General features: G+C 33.4%; 1 protein-coding gene across 1 annotated transcript in view; it reads left to right on the top strand.

Moving 5' to 3' along the window:
* The window catches only part of LOC142324716 (RNA/RNP complex-1-interacting phosphatase homolog), a 255,341-nt gene that overhangs the window by 211,349 nt on the left and 19,473 nt on the right, over nt 1-24,519 (top strand). Inside the window, exon 6 of the mRNA XM_075365633.1 lies at nt 22,852-22,892. Coding sequence (XP_075221748.1) covers nt 22,852-22,892 — 41 coding nt within the window. The remainder of the gene's footprint in view (nt 1-22,851; nt 22,893-24,519) is intronic.

The following is a 24,519-nucleotide window of genomic DNA, read 5'->3' on the forward strand; positions in this document are numbered from 1 at the left end:
TTAGCAGTCGACGCGTAAAATAAAGAATGTAATAAAGAATTGTAAATGTAGTATTTTTAATAAATTGAACATGCCCATAGTTGTCATAAAACAACGGTATCCCCAAAGCCGCACTAAAGAGTGCGGCGTTGTTTTGATATCTTCCGCTACTATACTTCATGCGTCAAGGGATAGTTTATTGTAGCAGATTGTGCAAAGAATACAATGTATTCGGTAATTAAACATGCATCAGTATTCGCCAGTGTATATGTACAGAATATTATTATATATGAATTTTATATTACCGTTATATGGATTTTTTTAATGTTCATTTTTTTCTCATATTTTTAAAGTTTAATTCTTTTTTGCGGGCCAATTTGTTCAGGGACCGGTAGCATTATCTCGTGGACCGGCGGTTGAAAAGCACTGGTGTAAAGTATATTTAATGTTTTGCCTGGTTATCGACGTTGTGAGTTCCCCCAGTCAGCACATGTGCCTCCCTCTGGAAAGTGAGGCGAATTGCTTCCTCCAAACACTAGGGCCCCCGGAAAGCGTATTCCTGTCCGTCCGAAAGGCGCTAGCACCGAAAGGACTTCAGGGGACGGACTGAACGGGAATCACGCCGGGAGTACGAAGCGGCTAGTCTCCCACGATCAGCCCCAGTCGATTATTTCTCTTCGGTCTAAAGGACCGGAACGCGTTTATCAACTCCGTTCGTGAATGAAACGCAAAATATTTGTACCCCCACTAAATAAATAATTACCCGCCCGACAAACGAAATACACAGCAGCAAGGGAAATGCAAGTAGTCCAGGTTTGTCTAGGTTCTACAAGTAGGGAGATAATTTAAAAACTGCCGCTATCCTTGCTTTCCGTTCCGAACGTTGTGAAGGTGAATGATTCTACATGCGATGCCGTTATGAGTGGTAAGATCTCGAACTACTAGTGTATGCCTACATACAGACTGTTTATAAAAACAGTTTTATTAACGTTACCGTGTAATAAGTTATGATTATTTAGTAATATTGAAAATTACAATAAAATATTGAAATCGTTAAAACGATTAAATTATTATAATTTATTATATGATAACGCTAATAAAATTATTCCCGTTTACATTAAGTCGAGCTGTTTAATTTTATCGGGGAGAAAATGAAAACTGGTTTTTTAATCTAGAGCCACAGTTGAAGAATGTTTCCCAATAATTTGTTATTTATGAACGGATTTGAATAAATAAGATGTAATTATGTCATAAAACGCTTAAAATTTTTTTGTAATCAACATAACTTTTAAAAAACCGGTTGCAATGATACTAACAATTAAAACGTTTACACGGCCGGCATTTTGATACGGATTGAAAAATCGGGTTCATTATTTTTGTACTAGTAAACCTCTCGTTACCCTAGCGCGGTATACAAAATGTCAGTTCGATACGATTAACCGTTCCTGAAAAATAACTTTTTACTTTATAAATACAAAACGGCGGATAGCTCGTAAATTAAGCGTTACCGGAAATATGTTGATAAAAAAAGTTTTTCCTTAATTTCCATGCGGAGGACCATCCCTTGAATTCTTGAAGCGGTTTTTATAAACACTGTATATATAGCGTTCTCCGATAAATACATCGAGTGCATGTCGCGTATTACATGAGCGATGAGGTTATAATTTAAATTAAATAAAACCGTTACGTATTGTATAACAAAATTGAGATGTGAAAAACATTTTACAAGATCAAACTACGACTATTCATTTTTGGGCCTGAATAACATAGCCTACTAATATGAAGGAAGGTTTACTAATGCGAGGACTTGCCAGACCGTTAATTCTATTTTATTTTTATTATCCACATATTTGGTCTTTCGATTTTGATGATCTAAACAAACTACAGGCGTACTCGTTATTACGCGAGCAATGGTTGTGATAGTCTACGGACCCCGAAGAAAGAAAGCCAGGATCTTCTCGTTAAAGTATAAAATATTTTAGATTGTGACGCACTATTATGAAGACGCTTTCAATGATGTCTCTACCTAGCCGGCGCCATTCATGAAGACTACGTCACCGATCTTCGGAATGTTCTCTTTCAATTGTAGAAATTTGAATTTATTTAAAAATAGCATTGAAAACATCATCTAATTTATTCTTCCCCACAGTATTAATTATGTATATATATACGAAGTGTGTAAGAAAAGTAATGAGATTGGTAACACTGCGAACGATCTGGCAACGCTGTGTCTACCGGTCTGTGCTAGACCGGTTTGTTTATCCCTTCCGCATGCTCAGTACGAGTTTCAGCTCCGTTCAGCCAACACATTATTTTTGACAGCGCCATCAGTAAAGATGTGTTTTTTTTGTGCGTTACGAAAATGGAGCGTCGGAATTTAGAGCGACGTTGTGCGATCAAGTTTTGTATTAAACTTGGGAAATCCGGGAGTGTGACCTTTGAAAAGTTGAAACAGGTCTATGGGAAACATCGCTTATCAATAGCACAAGTTTTCCGCCGGCACAAATCGTTTTTGGAAGGCCGAGAACACGTTGAAGATCAATCTCTCTTAGGGAGACCTTCGACTTCAAAATCTGACGAAAACGTCGGGCGTGTGAGGGTTCTTGTGAGATCAGACCGTCGTTTAACAATAAGGATGACGAGTGAACGGTTAAATCTAAACACTTTCACCGTACATCAAATTTTGACAGACGATTTGGACATGCGAAATCGGTGCCTAAAAACCTCATAAAGGAACAGAAGGACGATCGAAGAAACGTGTGCGTTGATCTTCTTTGATCTTCAACGAGAGGATCGACAACGACCAAGAATTCTTCAGTCGTGTGATTACAGGTGATGAATCCTGGATATTTGAGTACGATCCTGAAACTAAGCGGCAAAGCGAAGAGTGGCACACTCCGTCATCTCCTCGACCGAAAAAATGTCGAATGAGTAAATCAAAGATCAAAACCGTGCTGATTTGCATTTTTGACAGTATGCGTATCGTGCGTAAAGAATTTTTTCCTCCAGAACAAACTGTCAACCAAGTGTTTTACAAAGGCGTCTTGAAAGGCTCAGGAAAAGAGAGATTCGCGTGAGACCAGACATTTAAGACAAGTGGATGCTTCATCGTGATAATGTCTCGTGTCACGGCCATTACTATCACGGAAGTTTTGACCTCAAAACACATTCCTACGGTTCCTCAACCACCCCTATTCACCTGATTTGATTCCTTGTGACTTTTCTTTTTCCCGAAACTGAAACGCGTCTTAAAAGGACGTCATTTTGGAACTCTGGAGAACATTCAAAAAACTGTGACCGACCAGTTAAAGGCCCTACCAATTGATGCCCTCCAGCGCTGCTACCAGGAGTGGGAACAACGACTCCGCCGGTGTATAGCTGTCCAAGGGAACTACTTTCAAGGGGATAATATTGTTGTTTGAAAAAAATAAAAACTTTGGTAACTAAAACGTCAGTCTCAATTACTTTTCTCACACACCTCGTGTATGTATATATATATATATATATATATATATAGAAATAGCTTAAAAGTTATGATTGTTATGTAACTATGAAGTAAACCTAAATTTTGGTTATTGCAAATTTAATAATAATAAACAATAAAGAATTAAATTGTTAGTTACAGTATCGTGTAGGTGTCATCCACGAGGGCGTTGCATCATAGTTTTAAAAATGTTGTCCTGTAACAGAAAAAAATACTAAAGGTTTTTAGATACGTCAAGGCTTCCGGATTATCGATGGGCTCAAGTGTCTATTATAAACTGCGTAATTTTCGCGTAAAAAAATGAAATGTTTGTTATAAATATTTTAATAATAAAAATAATAAAATTTGGACCCCCAAATCAAAAAAAAAATTGCAATTTAACATACAATTTAGTAAGGAAACAGCATAACTCAACTTTTCGTATTATATGAATTCTTTTTTTTAATCCTTAGTATCGTTGAAATAATGTAAATTTTTACCACCTACTTTCCTTCCAAAAATGTCGCATTTGTTCGAAATGCTGATAGAGTGATAAGTAAAAACGCTGGCGAGGTAATAATTGTAAGCGTTATAGTACTAGCCCATCGTTGGGTTACAATCGTCACCTCTAGGTTTCTAGTACATTTATTCCTTAATGCTGTAGGAACTCTGTTCGAACCTACTTAATGTTACGGATACTTTTAATACATTACTACTAGAGTACTCTGATTCTACATCCAATCGATTCATTATAGTAGTTTTTGTGTTAAGGTTTTATATACATGTATTGTAATTTTAATCCTTTATCGTAAGACTTAATACTGTTGTTTTATAAAGTTAACTAAATTAACAAATTGCATTGCAATAAAAATGTTTTTATATCCAAATCTTCCAAAAAAATCTTCAAAAGAAAAATCTTTTGAAGTTCATTTTGTTAAAAAAGCGACTTTTAATCAGCGTTGTGTAGTCCTAAATTAAACGTTAGTTTTCACAAAACTGCTGATATCCATTATTTCGTTCCTGATTTTAAGTTACAAAAAAATTTGTTATTTTGGTGTTTCGTACATAAACTAGTACGAAACACAAATAACGCATAACCCTGAAAAAAAATCATATGCGTTAAAACATGGGATTTTTCAAATCGTTTCAAGTTGTACCCCATCGTGCAAAGTCTAGCTCTACTGAGGTAAAGGAAGAAAGCTGTTGATTTCTCCGTCGGCGAATTTGTTTTTCGATGTATTACCTTCAAGTTTAAAATTAATCGGTGCGGTAAAAACTTAGGAAAAATTGAATTAGTTAACGCCGTTACGCACATTTTTGTTAGGAGAAGTCTGCATAGAGAGACATTAATTCCCGCTTTTTCAATAAACTGATGATGTTTATAAGATAATTTACTGTGGACTTGAAGTGCCACCTTTTTTCTCATTTACTTACGAGCGGTAAAGTTTTAAAACCAATCTGATGATGCCACTGACTAATATTCGGGTTGCGATACTTATTTTGGACTACTAAACAGGAAAACCGGTTGAGATTTGTAGGCGGCCGGTCGCTGCAAACTGTGTTTATACGATAAATGAGAATTTTACATCGTTAAAAAAAAAAAAAAAAACAGTTCCGAAGAAATAAAACAAGAATGCATGTTGTCTTTGTCATGCTCTTGCATTCCGAATGAATCTGTATCATCACCGACGAGCTGAAGAAACGTTTTGATGAATTTCATTTTTATCGGTTTTCACCTGTGGTAAAACGGTTAATTACCATTGGTTTTATCAAAAACCATCATCCGTATAAAATAAATTAAAAAAAAGAAAAAATTATCGCCAGAGACCTCTCGTCGGCATCTATATATATATATATATATATATAATATATATATATATATAGTCAAAAAACTATCTAAAGGAAAGTGTAGTAAGGCTTTAGTTAATATTTCTAACATCTAGTAAAAAATCTAGTTTGAAGTTATAAATTGACGTTAATACGAGCTTTAACAAAACTTAGTTCGCCCATTACCGTTTTACGCGCAAACAATTGATAAGCCAACACGTAACGAAGTAATTATTGATGATTACATTTATTAATTAATTTTTTATAATTCTTAAAGTTTATTACATATTGAGGAGCTATGTACGTTGAAATTTCAATTTTTTAATTCTTGGGATTTTTTGGGTGTTTCTGATGTAAGCCTTTTTTTCGGATAAGCTTATAAATAGTTCTCGATTCACGTTTCATGTAATTGTTATTACGATTTTCGTAAAGGCTAAAAACAAAACGCTTACGTATTTTAACTGAACTATGATATTTCCTGACTTATTTCCTTGCGAATAAATTCCCTATGTTAATTTATAAATTTAAAAAATGGACGAATAGGATCTGTTTATAATGATATTTTGAAACCTGTAACAAAAAACCGGGTCCATTTTGGAACGGTTTGTGAAGTGTGTATAATGGGACTGACAGATAAAAGACAGAATCGGTATCGATTAACGAGTTAGCGTTAAGTCGATTGATGATACCGTAATTTGTCAAACGAGTCGGAACGGGTTCGATGGAGTATTTCATAACATCTAACGGAAGGGGGCGCTGATTATCATCGTCGTCATTTTTCAACGTCATCGTCACGGTGACATTAGAAGTGCAGAGAAAACGGTGTAGTAAGAGGGAGGGGATATAAGGGCTAATAAATCCAGTTGATTAGACGCTTTTGTTGCTACGGTGCGTTCGTTATTAGCATTCGTAACAGACGATTTAAAAGCGCGAGAGGAAAGCATTTTGTAGCTCGCCTCGTTTAGCGCACACGCCTCGCTTCGCCGATTGCGATTGTAGTAACATCGGCATCAGAAGCGGCTGTAGAATCGGGATCGAACCGTGTTCGTAAAAGAAATGAATTCCTTTTTGTGCGTCCGTTCTTTTCAGTTTCCCTTTCTTTTCGCTCGTGTTTCACGACGGTAAACGATACGATATATGTCGGTAACTAACCGGGTTAATGGGGTGAAAATAATAGTGACATTTTCAGTCGTGCGGTGTCCTCATAATTCCGCTAGAGCAAATCGGTCGGATAATACGATATAAGCTGTAATGTTATTAAAAATCAGGTGCGGTCGATTAGACCGACATTAGTGATTTATAACCTGTGTAATGTGCCGATGAATTAAATTAAATATGCGGTTACGCACATCTACACCTACGCAGGCTCATACTCGTATAGTCCTCTTGTAGAATCGTTTACTTATTTCAAGAAAAGAGAGATATAATTGGATCCCCGTTTAGAATAGAACTAATTCGCGTTTTAATGTTTTAATTTTTCACGTTTTACGTCTACTATTTGCGCTTCAGTTAAGTAATAAACACATTAAATTATAATTTTAAAACTATCTTCAGCTTACGCACCGTTTTATAACAAATGAACGGAGGATCTTTGCTTCATGTAAAATTTTGAAATCGAGACATCCATGTTAGACGGACTTTGTTTTAATTGTACTCCGCGCCCTAACTTGCAGACATGTTACGTACTTAATTTTGAGAATTCAACTGTTACGTGAGTACGTACGGTATTGGATTGTACGTTACGAAATGATGTGTAACGTATTAGTATGTTCTTTGCACGGTCTTATACTGCCGAGAAACCGTTCAAAAATGTGACTTAAATTAATTACAAAAGAAAATTATTCGGTTAATCATTATTAACCGATCATTAATAACCGATTCGGAAAATCGGTTAATCATTATTCGCTTAAAAAGTATGTTCTAAATTATAATTGATCTCAAAACGTAGTATTTTCTAATATTATGTCTCTTGTATTCAGAAAAGGCAAAAAAACCGAACGTTTCTTTTATTATGAATTTCATTTATCTTTTAGGTAAACGTTAGTCGATTTCGGTTTAGTTCATTTGGACGATCTTAAAACCCGTAAGAATGATAATGACAAATTTTTATTATGATTTCATCGAAAAACTTTCACTAGATGTGCTATTATGAATACATCTAGCTATTTCGTTTCACGTTTTTGTTAGGTGTCGAGTAGTTTAGTGTATAATAAAAAAAAAACACACAATTCATATTATTTTGCTTGTCATCGGTCTGCGGTGACTGATAAAAGTGATTTGCCATATGATTAGTGACTCTTTAAACGTTTGGATAGTCATTACCGCTTAATGAGGTACATAAATACGCCTACAACACATTCATGTAGTCGGAGTTATTGTTTTGTATCTGGTCTCTTTTCTGTCTTTCAAATAGTATTCTTTTATAGATTAAATCCGATGATATAACGGATTCATATTTTGTTTCGATTCGTGAATTGACGTTTTAGTTAACCGTACAAATAAATTTAATTTTACGGCATTTCTAGCGTTTTAATTAATTATTTCATACAATATGTTAACCGTTTTAATAAAAATACCGTTCGGTAAGTGTCTCTTGATCAGCTATAAATTTTAAGCGTAGAAAAGTGATACATTTTTTCTGCGCTTTATATCAGACCAGTGAATTTCAACCTTTTTAGTTTCACAACCCCGAAAAAGTAAAAAAAAAAACATATATAACGAATATTTCGCAACTCCCCCTCCTCAAAACCCTATGAAACATGGTTAAAACTATTTAGCCGCGTTGATAGCAACGGATATGAACATGCATGTATGAAGTGTACAAACAGGAGCGATTTACAGACTCCAACTTGTGTATGTGCTTCTTGTAATGTGATCGTCTTGCTTAATATTCGCTGTGAGAGCGTCATGTTCGAAAATGCATGTGATAAGTTTGCACGCGTTCTGTCCTCAGAAGTATTAAAGAGGCGTAAGGGATTGTGGAACGTCAGTTTAGTTTTGAATGTGAAGCGTGCGTCTGGTGCCTTTGTTTAAGTTTTTAAAAGCGTATTTTCATTGAAAATAATAATAATGTAGGTTTCGGTTTTTTAGTGTGCGTCAAACGGTATAACTTTTTTTTTTCCAGTTTATACTTACGCAAAATGGATTAATTTATGGAAAAACGAAGTGAGCCACCTATATTCAGTGAATCGATCGGTAGAAAAACAAGAGAGTGCGATTATGGTTATTTAAATTCCGGTTTTACCTCATCGTATGGAAAGCCACAATACGTCTCTCCGATGAAAGGATGAAGCCATCAAAATTAATTAGAAACTTGAGCGGTAAACATCAGGATTGTAAACGTAAACCCTTGGCATTTTTGGAAGAAGCTTTCGTACTTTCAGAATTTAACAAGCTTCTATTTGTGTAAATCAAGCATTACTGATAAAAGTATACTGGAAACATCTTATCTCGTAGCATTAAGAGTAGCTAACATCTCCGAACTCCATCGGTGAAAGAAAACCTCATATTACCTGCTGCATTTGATGTGGTCAGTGTTTTAATAGGTGTGGAAGAAGCAAAAACTTGGAAAAAGCCCGCTCTCTAACGACACAGTGTCAAGGCGAATCGATGACAATACTGCCGAAGTTCGCGTTCAACTAATTTGGCAAGTTCTACTGATTTTTTAGTAATTATTTTGATGAATCAACATCACTCAGTAAACATTTCTCAGTTCTTATGTTGTACGAGATACGAATGTAATACGGATATCTGTGTCAAAGAAAATATAATGTTTTGCAAATCAGTACCTGGTCGTACAACAGGAAAATATTTTTTTATTGTTTTTTATGAAGCTACAATATAGATTGAGCAACGATGGTATTGCAGTATGTAATGATGGTTCAAAGGCGGTAACCGGAGAGAAACGTAGATTTCTGAAAAAAATATAAAACCTTGTCTTTGTTCAGGGGCGGAATGGACGCACTGCTTCCTTCACAGACATGCTATTGCCAAAAAAAATTCCGAAAATTCTCAAACATATTTTCACTTCCTTGTACCAATTAAATTTATACGAAACTTTGGTGTTATCTTAAATTTTGTATTCGCTTAAGATGAAGTGCTAAACCTTCCGCGAATTCTTTTTTTATATAAAAATTAATTAAAAATAGGTTAATGAGATTTTCAATTGTTTCCTCTATCGTACAGTATAAAATAACTCGTTTATTATTTTGCTGTTAAAATTTTTCCTAAATTAGAAATTTTTTTAAATTCAATCAGAAACGTGAATGAGATTCAAAAGAAATTTGTTAATGCACAATTTGCAGTCTGTAAAGATGTTTCGTTTTTCTGCCTTATTTGAAGAAAAAATTCAAATAAATAAAAAAAGACAGCCTTCTAATTGTAAGAAAGATTGTATTTTTTAATGCTGTTGGTTAATTGAACTACGTACTCGGATTATTGTAAAAAAAAAAAGAAATAGTTTTAAAAATGTTACGTATTTATTTACTATTCATATATATACTCGTATGTATATACTGTACATAAAAACATTAAACGACACTAACGAAATGTGACCTCTATGAGTACTTACCTCCATGCCAATAAATTTAAATCATTTCTGAGAAACCATTCGTCAGTTTTGTTTGACAAATTTGATTACCGTTTTTATATACGTCTATGCATATGCGTTTTGATTGAGTGAAGGAATTTATTTATGTTAGCGCGTGTGTATTTCATTGATAACATTACAACTTGATTGATACGATGTTATTATGTTTATTTATTTCCATTTTTTTATCTGGGACTTTTAGGCGAAGCGGTGTTTTATTTTACAAGTATTATACTGTATTTACCCGATGCAAATTCGCCGGGCTATTTATATGTATGCGTTACCATAATTCATAGCTTGTAGAATTTGCTTATTTCATTATTTTATATCGTATACGTCTTCATAACAAATTTGTTACGATAATGGGTTAAATACGATGACCGCATACGTATTATTTCTTACTATTGTGGTTTTCAAAGTACGGTAAAAGAACGCGATTATTTCATATGGTGGAATACGTGTATGTAGTACATTATATATAATGACCGTTCGTTAGCGCTGTCTTATTTTGCGATATTCATCCATTTGTTACAATTATTTACGGTGTGTCAAGGTTTTTATTACGTTTTGTTTCGATAATACCTCGGAATAAGTACTTGTTTTTGTATTATGTTTTTTATCTGTCGGTACAAAACATCTGCGCAGGTGTACTATGTTAATACATATCTGAAGCTTACGTTTATATATATATATACGTAATATCTATACTTAATGAAGTGTAAAATACAATCCTTTTATATTCACGCTTTAGTTTTATTAGTAGCGCGGGTGAAATATAATGTAAGGAGATTTAACATACAAAAACCGTAAAAGTATGTTCTGCATGTTTTTATACTCTCTTTGTCTTGAGAATTGAACGTCCAGTTCTGTGTTAACAAAACAAGACGTACGTTTAACTGTTTAAGGAGAAAACTTTTTGTTCGCTTACTGTAGTTGGATAGATGGTTTTAGGTTGAAGTTGTGCCTCTTCAAACTAGATAACGACCGAGCCGATTTTTAAAACTCAAACGATTAGACAAAATTGATTTAGTGAAATTAATTATTTAGCGATTTGATTAGAAAGACGTATGACATTGTAGGTATTATATTTGTCTAAGAAGAAATACCACGATCGTTTGAAATTCATTAAGTAGATTTCAAAACATAAATATGTATAAATTAAAATGCCACAGCGTATTTGCAAGCAAATACGTGTAAAATTTAGAAGTTATTTGTAATTTATTAATATTAATAAATATTTTAATTTGTTAGAAGAATTCAGCGACAGAGAATGATTAAAATACATTTATGAACTTATTAACTTAATAAATGTATTGAAAAATAATATAAATAAATAATTTACGTTGTATCACCGAATTAATTTGAAATAGGTACTGAAAAAAGATCTCCGATTACAAAATTAATAAATGTTAATATTGAACATTATATTTAAAATCCTAACAAATTTTGAATCTTCATGAAGAATATAGTTTCGTTTCTATGTTCGCCTGTTAAGAAATACAAAAATGAGGAAAATCAGTTCGATTACATGAATCTGTTTACTGCTGATACTGCGCTTCCTAGATATGCGAATGAAGATGCTGACTTCTATGTTTTTTATTTCGGACTCTTATTGAAAGCATCTTTTTTAAAACACAAAGTAAAAACGCTTTCGGTAGTTAATTGAATTCTCTATTGCTAAATAAATTATATTTTACATTCTGATAGGTACATAACAATGCATTATATATATATATATATATATATAATGCGTGAATTGAGGATAGATTTTAGACGTGTTTAACGTGCATGTTATTTATTTAAATACAAATACGTGAAATAATATTAAGGTATTATACATTAATTATAAAAAATTCCTTGGAAATGTGTACAGTTCAGTTACCACTGTTGAAAATTATCTTGAGCACCTATTTGTGTACACCGGGTGGCTCTTAGCTGTATATAATTTTCCAAAGATGAAAATTGTGCTGCTCCTACCACCAATCCTGTCCTATCAACAAAAAACTGGGCTGTGCTTGCTTTTGTATCAGCAGAGTGCCTGAATTTTGTTGGCCGTACCCACTTCTACATTACTTGGTAAACAGCTACGGCTTGCTCTTCTCATGAAGATGTTTGGATGTCAGGGATTCCCAACAATTGCTCCATGCTTTGAAAAGTTACTATTATTGCTAGTCTATCAACCTTATCAACATCTGTTAGTCCTGGGGGCAGCTTTCCATTCCAGTGCAACACTAATTCTTGGCAGTCGTTTAGGCTAAATTTCTTGGTCTCGCTTGTCTAAATTTTTTCTTGAGGCGTTGAGAAGAAGTGCGATTTATTATCAGGTTTTTAGTATCACGCTCATTAATTTCCACGCCAAATGATTGCAACGCCACGATGATTGATTAATTTACAAACGACTGCAACTAAAAAAAAAGGCTTTCTGGGCGAATATTTCCAAACTTAATGGTTGATGATGGTGACCTTACGATTGAGCTAAAATTTTCCACAGATCAGCTTTTTTTTGGTTTGAACAAGATAAGGGGGTCGGAGCTACACCTTTTTAGAAAGTTAAAAAATAAGGGCCACCCTAATGTACACGTCGAACGGAATGCAGATAAAGCGAGTCTTTTGTTTTTTGATTAGTATTATTTAAAAATTCATCAACAGAATTATATTGTTCCCGCAAAAGATCTTTTAATTGTATTTTAAATAAATCGGTGAAAGAGTTTTCAAACGGTTCGGTAATTTATTAAAAACGGCAACGGTAGCATAATAAGGCTCTTTCTCGAAAGCCGAAGTATTCAAAATGAATATAATTCGAAGAACTTCAAAATTAATAATAATCGAGGTTTTAAAGCTGTGTAATATTTCTTTCGCGTACATTGATTAATTATGCGTGAAATGAAAGAGCAACTCAAACAGTTTTAGTTGTGCGCAGGCTCATAAACTGTTTCCTGTTATTTCCGCTTGAAAGCGCTAGCAGCAAAGATGGCGACCCCCCTTCCCAGAAAGCGGGCTATATTTTGCATTTTGCAAGGTGTGAATCTGTAATTTCCGTTCAACGTGCGTTCCGTTGTGATCCCCCTAATGACAATAACATTCATAGATGTATAAACGATTTGAAACCGATTTATTTGTAAAGGGATGAGTACAGTATGACCGAGTTTGTCCGAAGATAATGTTGAAAGTTTTCATTAACAGCAAAAATTAAAATCCCATCATATTGCAGATTATTAACTATATCGAACCCTCTTTCTTTCAACCTCCAAATACGGAGTATAAAACTGTTTTCATACTTAAATATCACCGTGTGTGTGTATGCGTGTGCGTGTATACACACAAACACACAATTGTAATCTGCAAAAAGGGTTACAAAGAACGGGTCAAGATTTTGAGACAGGTCATTAATAAACAATAAAAACTCAAGGGCTCGAAAACTTCCTGTGGCATTCCGCGTTCTACATCTTGAAGTGACGACCTAAATTTTATTTGTAATTTTATCAAAAGATGAAATTTCAACTACTTTGTTCTACGGTCGGTTAACGAATTGTAATTAGCTCCTCTGATACCACAGCTGTTAAGTTTTTCATTAGTAAAAAATGCGAGACTAAATCGAATGAGAACGCAAAAATGTAAAATGTAGTCTTTTTGTTGTTTACGAAATTAAAAATTTTTTCCAAAAACTAAGAAACGGCTATCGGTAGTCTTTTCCTAAAACCTAGCGGAAAGAAAAGCATACAGTATGCTTTTCGAGAAAAGTAATAACTATCTTTTTATAATCTTTCCAATTTCTTTAGAAAATACGGACAATATCACAGATTACCTACAATTTTGTAAATTAAATGCCAAACTTTTCTTAAGGTTAAGAGAAAAACAACAAACATCTTAATTAAGATCGGTAGAATGTTCCGTTACTGAAATATTCATTAATTAAATTGTTAAGGGAATAACAACAGCATTTACGTATGCTTTTAATATACTAGCAACAACATCCAAATATTTATTTTAAAAAATACACATTTTAACTTTTTGGTTGTCAACAGGAAATAAAAGTACACCAAAAAATTATTCTAGATAAACGGGTTTGTTTGAAACGGATCAATATTATCGTTTTTTGTAATACCGGAAAATAAATTATTAATTTCCTCTGCTGGATAGGAGATGAGATAACAGAAGTCGATTCCTTTTGTATTTGCGAAGAAGTTACCTGATTTGTTTTATTTGCAAATCCTCTTTCATTTTTGATAACTGCTCGGGTGATTTTAGATTTAAAGAGAATGCAAAACTAAAAAAATGTAAATTTGCTCTGCTCTCTTTTATCTCTCTCTCCGTTATCCGTCTTACACGTTCTTTGTCGCTTGGAGTACAAATTGAACACTACGGAAGAGATGTATGTACGAATAGATAACAAAGTACGTGTGACTTTTCTGCACCTGTTTGTGTACGGGTACTATCATGTCCTTTTCCCATAATTTTTAGCATAATTTTACGATTCCACGCCCCCTTATAATATCCGAATCTACCCGTTCGCCTGCTTTCAACCATATTTAACCGATTCAGGGACAATGTTGTCACAACCCGTTCGCCTGATCTGTTTCATCCTCCCGACTACTCGTATTACTTCTTCAAGCTTTACTCCGTCTTCTCAAGTGTTCTATTTCTGGCACCTAATTAATATACTTAGTTTGCTAAGAACTCTATGCTTTTGAACACCGTTTTTACCGGAAATACCGGTACGATTTCTTTACTTATAATTGTCGTTATCAGTACCTCTTAAAAAAAATATATCCCTCGATAGTTGTCAAAAGTTCAGCTATTATTCCGTCTTTGACTCCTTTATTCTGTTTCCAGTATTCTCGTACGTATGTAACGGCATAAAAATCCAGAATAACCGTGATTAAACTATTTATCACGTTTTTCTGAAATTTTTTTTCTCCATGTTTATTGCAGTCTTCTATACTTTTTGATTCGATACAACTCACCCGATTTTCCGTGTTTTCTCACCTGTATTTTCCTTTATTACGTTACCTTTTATTTTAAATTTGACTTGCTTTCACGATCTGCGTTCAATACAGAGTTTTACGTACTTCTCACACAAATCCATTTTATACTGCACATCGTATTTATTCGAAAAATGTAAATGCGGATGTAAAAATTATCTTTTTTACATTATTTCCTGTATAAACATGATTATTTAAATATTATACTCGATCATAATGTGAACCGCATCCGCGAAGTGTTTTACCTCTCTTTACGAGTAGGTGTAAAATTTTAATGGTTATTAATAATTTGAACTCGTGTTACAGCGAATGAAATTCGGGATAAAGATCTGTATTGTAAAATAGAATAATCAATAATCTGATCGCTTCTGGTTTAACGCTTGAGAATGTTTACGTACGTTTTGACTAAACTGCGAATGTTATTTCTTGGGGACGTTGTAGTCGAAGGTTGGAAACTTCAAGTTCGTAATCTGCAATCTTTAAAACGTAAAAGCGTTAATTTAATACTTTAAAGGATTAATTTTCGCGTCTGTGTATTTGTTAGTTTCTGTCAGAATAAAAATCGTTTAAATAAGCCGTTTTTTTTTTTTTAAATAGAACATTTTGTTAATTTTCCGATCTTGAGCTTTGGTATTTTGGTGTAATTCGTTACAATGATTTTGGAATAGTTCTCGTAAATTTATCTTATGCGATTTATTATCATATCTCATGAAGATAAAAATTCTATTGATCTACTTGTAATTATGTACATCCTTTTTTTTCTTTTTTTAAGAAGACCATCCTGAATAGTCAAAAGAACTCAATATTTACATAACTTTGCTTAAAATTACAACAAATCTTTTGACCTTTTTCCGTGATATTAGTTTATTAGAACCAACAAATAACAGATTCTTAATTTAATGATTTTATTTTTTGGAGGTGAATACGGAAATTGGTAACATAATTTCTTATTTAGGTTCCGGATCAACAGTAGCCTGATTAAAATCGATTAATCTTTGGTTTAACTTACTTAAAAAAAGTCTTAAAAGTTGTTTTTATTGTACTTCTATATTATTGATATTAGATGTTAATATTGGTTAGTTTTTCTATGCGTTTTGACTTCACAGAGTTACTAACCCTTTTCTGTAAAGGGAATCATATCTTCCGATCATCACCCCTTCCGTTAGAAGACTTTTTATTCGGTTTCTCTCGTCTACCCTTCAGATATCAACCTCTGCGGGGGGTGATTGTTAAGCATATTGAATTTAAAAAAAAATTCAACTATTAATTTGTGACCGAAACGATATTATCCTTTTGCATCCTTCATTTCTTTTTTTTTTTTGTTACTCTACCGCCGCACGCGTACTCGCGTATCGTGAATCGTGAAAAGAATACCTATTCTTCTGGTATTCCAAAGTTTTTTTTAATACCATTTGTCATGTCCCCCGATTCTTTGGGATAAGGGTGATTTTTTTTTATTATAATAATTATTCTAACCCTGAATGGTTTTGATATCGAGAAAAATATATAGCGGTACCGAAATTAATCATAATTAGGCCTATGATGTAGTACAAATTTTGATGCGTTTATAGATGCTGTCTTTTTAGTCGACAACATTTATATATATATGGGAGGATAAAACGCAAAACACCTGAACGGGCCAACCTCCTGGACCGTTCAACATAGAAACATTTTTTTTTTGTGCCCGTATGAAATTAAATATTTATGTCGCGTGGATTTTGTATACACTAACAGTTAAATGGAACGAATGGTTGATGTTTGTTTCGCTATGGTAGCTCGCTTATAATTTACTAACTTGTCTTCGTACGTATTAAATTTTCATCTACGATTTATTCTGTAGGGTTAGTATGAAATTGAATTTTACGGTAGGAGCATATTTCATCGCATAATATCTCCCATCTGTTCGGTTATCGATACAGATAATAATCTTTTTTTTTTTTTTTACTTTATTCAATTTCTATTTTTTTTGTTTTATTTACTGTTTTTAGAATCGTTTACGTGCACGCGATTCATATTGATAGCGCATAGGTTTACAAATTACCATAATTGTAATTAAATAAAAGCCGTTGCTTTGCGTTCGAAATCAGAAATGCGGGTTTCAGATGGTAGTTGAAATTCGATAGACGCAGGCCGTGACGTAACCCGTGATCCCGTTAGGTGCAAAAACAAGATAATACAGGTAGATAGATATTTAATATTTTTTTGGGTGTGTGAAATAAAAGAATAATTATTAAAATATTTGTAGCTGTTATACGTTAGGTTATAACGGTTAGGTTATACGTTTCGTTGCATTTTACCGGTGTTCGTATTTCTGTTCTTGTATTATTTTTACGCTGTATTTTATTCTAAAGATGATGACTGTTTTTTTTTTGTACGGTAAATAAATAGATTTAATACTGGGTGACGCCAAGTCACCATCCGTTCTATATAAATAATGTACGATTTACCATTATTGACATTTTTAAATTGTATTACCTCTTTTTTAAATAGTATATCCCTCATTTTTAAATTGGTTCCCGCACTTACACGTTACTGTAAGCGCGGTGGAACCGAAACGTACTGTTTTATATAGGTTATTATCAGAAATTATTCTGTCGCAAGCAAATGTATGTGATTCTTTTAGGGGTACGTAAGTACGGTCGGTTTCGTAGGGTATCGTTTATCTTTCGCGTCACTCTTAGAGAAAAGTCCATACCCTGAGGTTTTGATGATCTTTGTCGGATTAACTATTGATCCCGATCGCCAAATCAATTTTTGTTCACAGCCTTCATTAAAGTAGTTCACGCGCTGGTGTAGCGTAGTGGAACGGAGTGCTATCGTTCCGAAATTAGAAATTTTCAACATTATCGAAATTAATTTATAAATATGAATTAGCGTAAGTAATCGGCATTCCTTGGTAGGATATTCTTCCTCCCCTAAACTATTATAACACAGGGTCCGACTGAGATTATAAACAAATGTTGTCGTTTGGATACTAATAAGTAAAATTGAGTATATTCGATCGGTTTTAACGTAAACGTAAATCGGTATCCGACCGGTAAACGTAAAAAAATAGGAGCGCAGTACCTCCTAGTTCCGCTTAATTAAACAAAGTTTCGGCAGTTACAGCAGGAGGCGAGGATCACTTCCAGAAACCGAATCGCCGGGTAAGACATTTACGTTTTTCCTAATGTGGAATACTTTGAACCGAACGTCTTAAAATGTTTTCTTTTGGATTACGAGGAATTTTTTACAGACCGAACGAATTTCGATTTGTCTTCAGTACTCGTCCACTGAAAACCGGGTAAAAGTCTTTTTACCCGGTTTTGTACGATATTTGCGGGATAGTGTACCGTCGCTGTTTTTTCATGACAGCATTCTTCACCGTTCTTCAGCCGTTATAAATTTTTCATAAAATTTATAACGGCTGTGCCGTAAAAGGAATGAATGCGATGCTTTCCAACTTTGAGAAAAAGAGTCTCGGAGAAAAAGATAGAAAGAGAGAGTAACGCGAGAGTTCGTAAGAATTAAAAATCCAATTTTTTGGATTAGTAATCTTATTACTGTATAAATTGGTTTAAATGGATTACATTGGATTATAAATTGGATTTAATCGGATCTTATTACGTATCACGAGTAAGACAGTGATGTAAAGGAGTTAATTACAATTCTTTTCATTTTTAAGATTGACCAATTCCTTCTTTATCGTAACATCCTCAAAACTCGATCGAGTATAGCCGCTAAAACATTGCAGTTCCGATGTTTTATTTCTAGTTACTTTACGCATTAGGATAATAGACTCGTATTGATTTTTACTTTTATAAATTCTGTAAAAGTGATTGAACGAGTGGTGTTGTGTTAATGGATTGAGTTTTAATCGAGGAACGGCGCGGATTGTAGTGAATCAATTAAACTAAAATAGTAATTTTTATTATATCTCGAAAATTTTATCTGAATCCTTTATTATTTTTTCGTAGCTTCTCTTAAAATATTGTAAAATCTATAAAACCGTTACCGATATATATATATATATATATATATATATATATATATATATATATATATATATATATACTCGAATCGATTATGTTATATACTATTTATAACTAACATGTAAAACTTTTAGAAAAATTCGGACCTAAATGTAGGGAACGAAGTTTTTACAATTTGAATGAGAGACTGCAGAAAGGGAAGCTTTAATTCAAAAAGGAATACGATGGATATATTCACTCCCGTTGCTTTTATAAGAAGAAATACGAGCTAAAAGAAAAAAAGATCGGCTAACAAAGAGAGAAAAACATATTTTCAGATTCCTTAACGACATCGATCGTCTCCAGAAGCCTGAGCTAAATTAGAAGAATTACTAAACTGCGAAGAGAGAAATTGAACCGGTAGTTGAAAGAAGAGATGAAACGCCATTTTTTTCACTTTCAATGTTAAGTTGAATTTATATTCTTCTTACGTAGACACGTGTTTCGGTGAAAAACGACAGTTTTACTACTATTTGACTACTTGACTTACAACTTCCCATGATGCGGCTAAAGACGAAGATAACTAAATTTGTTGTGATGATCACATAAAAGTGATAGGCCTATTTTAGTTATAGTAATAAACTTGTTATTTAAAAATTTACTGTGCTCTCAATCGTACTCCTTTATCATAATATTAGATTAAAAGTGAACTTATTAAAAATTTTTAAGGTCAAAACAAAGGTTTTAGCACAATTTTATGTGACGAATTCTAACTACAGTTGTTAAACCAGAAATATATAAAACTACACTCCAAATCTGGTTTTTTTTCAGCCCTTCTTTATGGTAAGTTTTATAATAAAAAAACTAAATATATTGCACGGCTATGAAAGTACTTTTACGATTAAAGCGACTCAACGTATTTTAAATTGGAATAAGGAAATAACTCCAACAATTATATCTTATAAAAAGATAATTATTTTATTTTTTTAATATATTTTTTGTTACACTTAATTGCAGATATAACGGTCGAAATAAACGTATATAGTTCGTGCTTCAAAAAAATTTACTCATCGGCACAGAGTATTTTGTTGTTTTCCAAAAGTAAGGCTCGATGGAGTCGTTCCCATCTACAAACTACCGGTTCAATTCGGGGGTTGAAAATAACTCTTTTTAGAGTAAAACAATAATAGTAATGAAATTACAATAGATGGATGAAGCCGTGTAAGGTTGACGTCAAAAGGAGATTAGCACGTGCAAAGAGATATTCGTTTGTAAAAAAAAGCCTACTTATTAACATCTACTTAACTTAATTTCGGGTAAGAATGCGTTCGAACCGGTCATAGTAATTTGATCATCGGTTATAGATCTACGAATTAAAAAAAGAAATGTTTCAAAATATTTGCTTAGACTGAAACATCGTGCGGTAATGAAACGTGACGGTTTGGAAAAGAGTAGAGCGCCTGTGAAATGCGGTATTGTTAGAGGATTTTGAAAATTAGGCGGATTTAGATTTTCCAATCCGGCTAGATTCGGTGGATATTTTTTAGCCGACTGAAAACTGTGTGTCTTGCTTCGTTGTTGGCTGTAAGCGACGGTCGAACGAAAAATCTTTTCTTTTTTTCTTCCTTTTTATAGATTTTCTTCGTCGACTAAAAAGGGTATCCGTTTACAATTCAGTTTGTCTACCGTTTTACTTTTCTTCTCCTTTACGACTTAGTATTATTGAAGAGATTTTACGGTATCGATATACTTTAGGATGATGTACGAGTATGTAGAATTCTCGTTAATTCAATGTATATAGTGTGTGTAAGATACGCAGTTTATCCGCTTGCTTACGAAAGCCGGCATCGTATGGATTTTAAATTAATATTTTTTTCTTTTATGTAATGTATGTGCTACTCTTAAAAGAGTATAGGTGACGTGATTCGGCGTACATTGCAAGCGGTTCTATTTCCGTACTATTTTAGCGTTTTCCTTTTCCCTTTTTTCTCAGATAATAGTAAGAAATCGATTTGTAAAAAGAGAAAATTGTTATTCTAAAATATACCTTGTATTTATCACGTATTTTGTTTTATATTGTTCGATCGAGTATCGGCCTATTTTTTAAATTATAAAACAACACTCAGCGATTTATTTGTTTTCCTTTGAAATTGAATTGCTTGTGTAGGGGCATGATTTTTACTTTTTTATAACGCTTCAGTGTTTAGTAGGGTGGCTTTTATTCTTTCAATAGTTGTTAGTGGAAGGGGATGAAAGACGATGATACGTGACTAACTGTCAAAACATTGAAAACGTGTTAGCTAGTTTTTAAACGAACGTCAGTTGTAGTTTGATGTGTACATTTTATATATAGTTCTTAAACAGAACCGGTTAAGAGTTTGAATAAAAGTTATACCCCGCGTACGTGTATGTGTATTATTAGTTATATACGGTTATAAGACGATAACGAAGTTCAGTGACTTATAACGTGTTTAAATCCCTTAAGTTGTTTTATACTGATTGTTCATTAATTACGTTATACGAGTAGTTACGCAGTAATAAAGGTTTGATTTTGCTTACGCGGTCGCTTACCTGTTTCGCCTATTTCAATTATTGTTTCCGATCGATTACTCCTTTTTACTTTAAATTTTCATTAATTCTGGTAACCTTTAATTATTAATATCCTTAATGTTAACATTAAAATTATTGTTCCTTTTAAATTAGCGCGGTCGCCTTAAATTGTAACACGAGAAAGTATTAAATACAAAGGTAATAAATACTTTTTTAACTTCGCTAAATATTTTTTAATCCGTAGCGATGTACGTATTTTATTTGCGTAATCTTTGCTTTTAGACGAAAAAATTGGATCGAATATTGATTATATTCTTATTATGCGTTATATTCAATAATTTTTTTATAAAAATTATACGATTTTTTCCGTCGGTGTTTGCGAATCGATACTCGTGTACGTGCGATGAACTATTCTTTCAGATAAAGGTATTCTATCGAGAAAACATTCGATTAGGGATCTGGATGAAGAATTTATATAATAGAGTTGAAGACTTCTGCGCATCCACATTCAGCGAGAGTTTTCCTTCAAGAAGTCCAAGTTAGAACTTTTGTATCCGAACAAAAAAAACAATTTGTTGCAGAATATTTTTAAGACGGTCTCTTAAAATCGTCATGGCGATCCCTTTATTAATATCTTTCGTCTGCTTTCATCTATCGTTGATTTTGTATATCGTTTTGCTTAATTTTATTTTATCACGTCGGACCCCCGTTTGAAGTCGCGGAATCTATTTGAGATGGTGTTTCTTGGGGTTTTCCCTCGATGGAGAAAATCACTTCTCAGACCCGTTCGGCCACTCTTTTCTATTCGGTAGTTGTAAAGAAACCCCGATCTGAAATCAAGTTACTTATAAGATCGAGCGGGCTCCTAATCCTTCGTAATATAGTAACTTACAATTCTGCTGTCGACAAAGTGCTATAGTACAATACGGGGCGCTTAGTAGCGTAAATGTTATATTTTCTCTTATTACTATATCGCTTGTATCGATGAGCAATAAATAAAAGAATTCTCCGTTACAATATTTAGAGGAAGCAATATGTATTTTACGATATGCCGTAGTTGAGGCCAGGTGATGATAAAACCGATCGGTAGAAGGAAGGTGAGTTTTATTGGATTTTTCGTTCAGTAAATCCTAGGTGAAAAAGATTTACTGTAAAAATTACACAAAAAGTCTGTAAAATAATCGCTTAAAATAGTAACAATTTTAATTAAAAAAACCGAATAAAATATAGGAGTACTTTAAGAAATCAACTCCTAGTGCTTTTTGGGAAAGGCCGGCTAACATACTCAAAATAAAATTCTTGTAAGATAAGCAAGAATACCCTTTAGGTTACGCCTATTAAAAAAAAATATCTTAATTAAATACCGATGTAAGTTAATTAAATAATTTTAATGAAAGCGATACTAACATTTTTTTAACCGGTACATAATCCGGTTGATTTGTTTTCGCTATTAGTTTTATCGATGTAAAAATTATTCTCATTTTTAAATTTCTTTTGTTTCCCTTATTTCAGATTTTTCAACGTAGTGGATTCGTTTTTGAAACGCAAACCAGGTAAGGAGTCAATTTTTTTATTTCAGGGAAATTTAATTTAACAAAATATATATACTGTTCCGTTTTATGAGATCAGACCCGTTAAAACTGATACGTTGATTTTATTAATCGTCTAGAGTCAATCGTTCGCATTGAATCCACGGAGTGTTGTGTCGCCCACAGTAAAATACTTGACGCTTGTTACTCGTTCACCACCGTTTGAACGCCTTTTTTGTCTACCCGCTGCTGATGTATCTGTGGACATACCGAAACAGATGAATTAGCATTAGAAACGGTAAAGCGATGAATGAATTCAGCCGATAAAGAACTTTTTTTACAGTTTATTTTAAAGTTTAGAAGAAAAAAGTTAAAAAAAGTCGGACGGCTGTTACGAGACCTAGTGAATTAAGAATTGTAAAATAGCTTGAAATTGTGTTCCGCTAAAATTTCAGGTGAGGTTTATTCTTATTCCGGTCGGCTAACGGCTAACCTGCAGTCTTGCAGAATTTATTTTTATTACAACGTCGATGAAAAAATGGCTATACACTATTTATTAACACAAAAACGGGCAGTATGTTTATTTAGCAGATATATTAAAATTTACATTTATGCAAGTTGTTTTTTACTCTCCCATCTAGGTAGCGCCATAGCAGAGCTATAGCTCAAGAAGGGAAAGTATTGTAGTCGGTCCTATTTGGGCATATGCGGTTTTCACCGGATCTTGACGCTTTGATACCGAAGGAACCCAGAAAACCGAATGGAAATTTTCCGGATGTTAATGTTCGTATACGTGTGTTCGGTGTCGGCCTTTAAATCACCTTTTATCTCCAGAACTATCGGACCGATTTGACCAAACTTGGTCAGATTACTTCTACGTAAGGGACATTGATGCCGTTAAATTTTCAACTTAAAAGGTGAAGAGAGTGAAGCTGTAGAGCACGATCGCTCTCAGAAACTCGAGATTTCGCCTAATTAAGGTCATATTTTTCTTAGGCGCATTTGTTAACGATTAAAAAATAACAATATTTGCAAAAAACAGTTTTGCGAAATCGCATCCCAATCCAAAAAATACTGTTGTAGTCGTCTGCTATGTTGTGACGTAACAGGTGAGCGGTAGAATTAAATAAGTTATTAATAATATTTTAAAGTGTAAAAAAGTATCTCGGTCCGGCTGGGTTTCGAAGTCGATCGCCCGGTTGACTCGGTACCTAGTGCGCGGCTACACCGGTCTGCAGACCGTACAAGCAAATTTGTTCAATGTAAGTTGTGAAATTACATTAATTTAGTTAGTGCCGACCGTCGCCCCTAGTACCACCACACCCGCGCGAATTAAACGCAGTATTTGTTCTCGCTTTTCTTAGAATCATTGAATTCAGTAAAATAAAAAATATTATATTTAAATAAAATGATAAATATTTTTAATTAAGTTGTGCGTGTATGTATATATAAGTCGATGCATCAGAAACAACGACCGCGGTTTGTCAGGTTTTTCCTTTATATAGTAATAAATATTAAATTAATTTTAACACCAAAATATCTATTCGTTAAACATAATTTTTGTAAAGATTTAATAAATTACTATCCGGGTACGAATTTATGTCGAACAGTAAGTGTAAGCGGTCATTTAGTTGTAATAAAGTAATGTAGG

The sequence above is a fragment of the Lycorma delicatula genome, chromosome 5, assembly GCF_047948215.1.
Source record: "Lycorma delicatula isolate Av1 chromosome 5, ASM4794821v1, whole genome shotgun sequence".
Classification (NCBI taxonomy): Eukaryota; Metazoa; Arthropoda; class Insecta; order Hemiptera; family Fulgoridae; genus Lycorma; species Lycorma delicatula.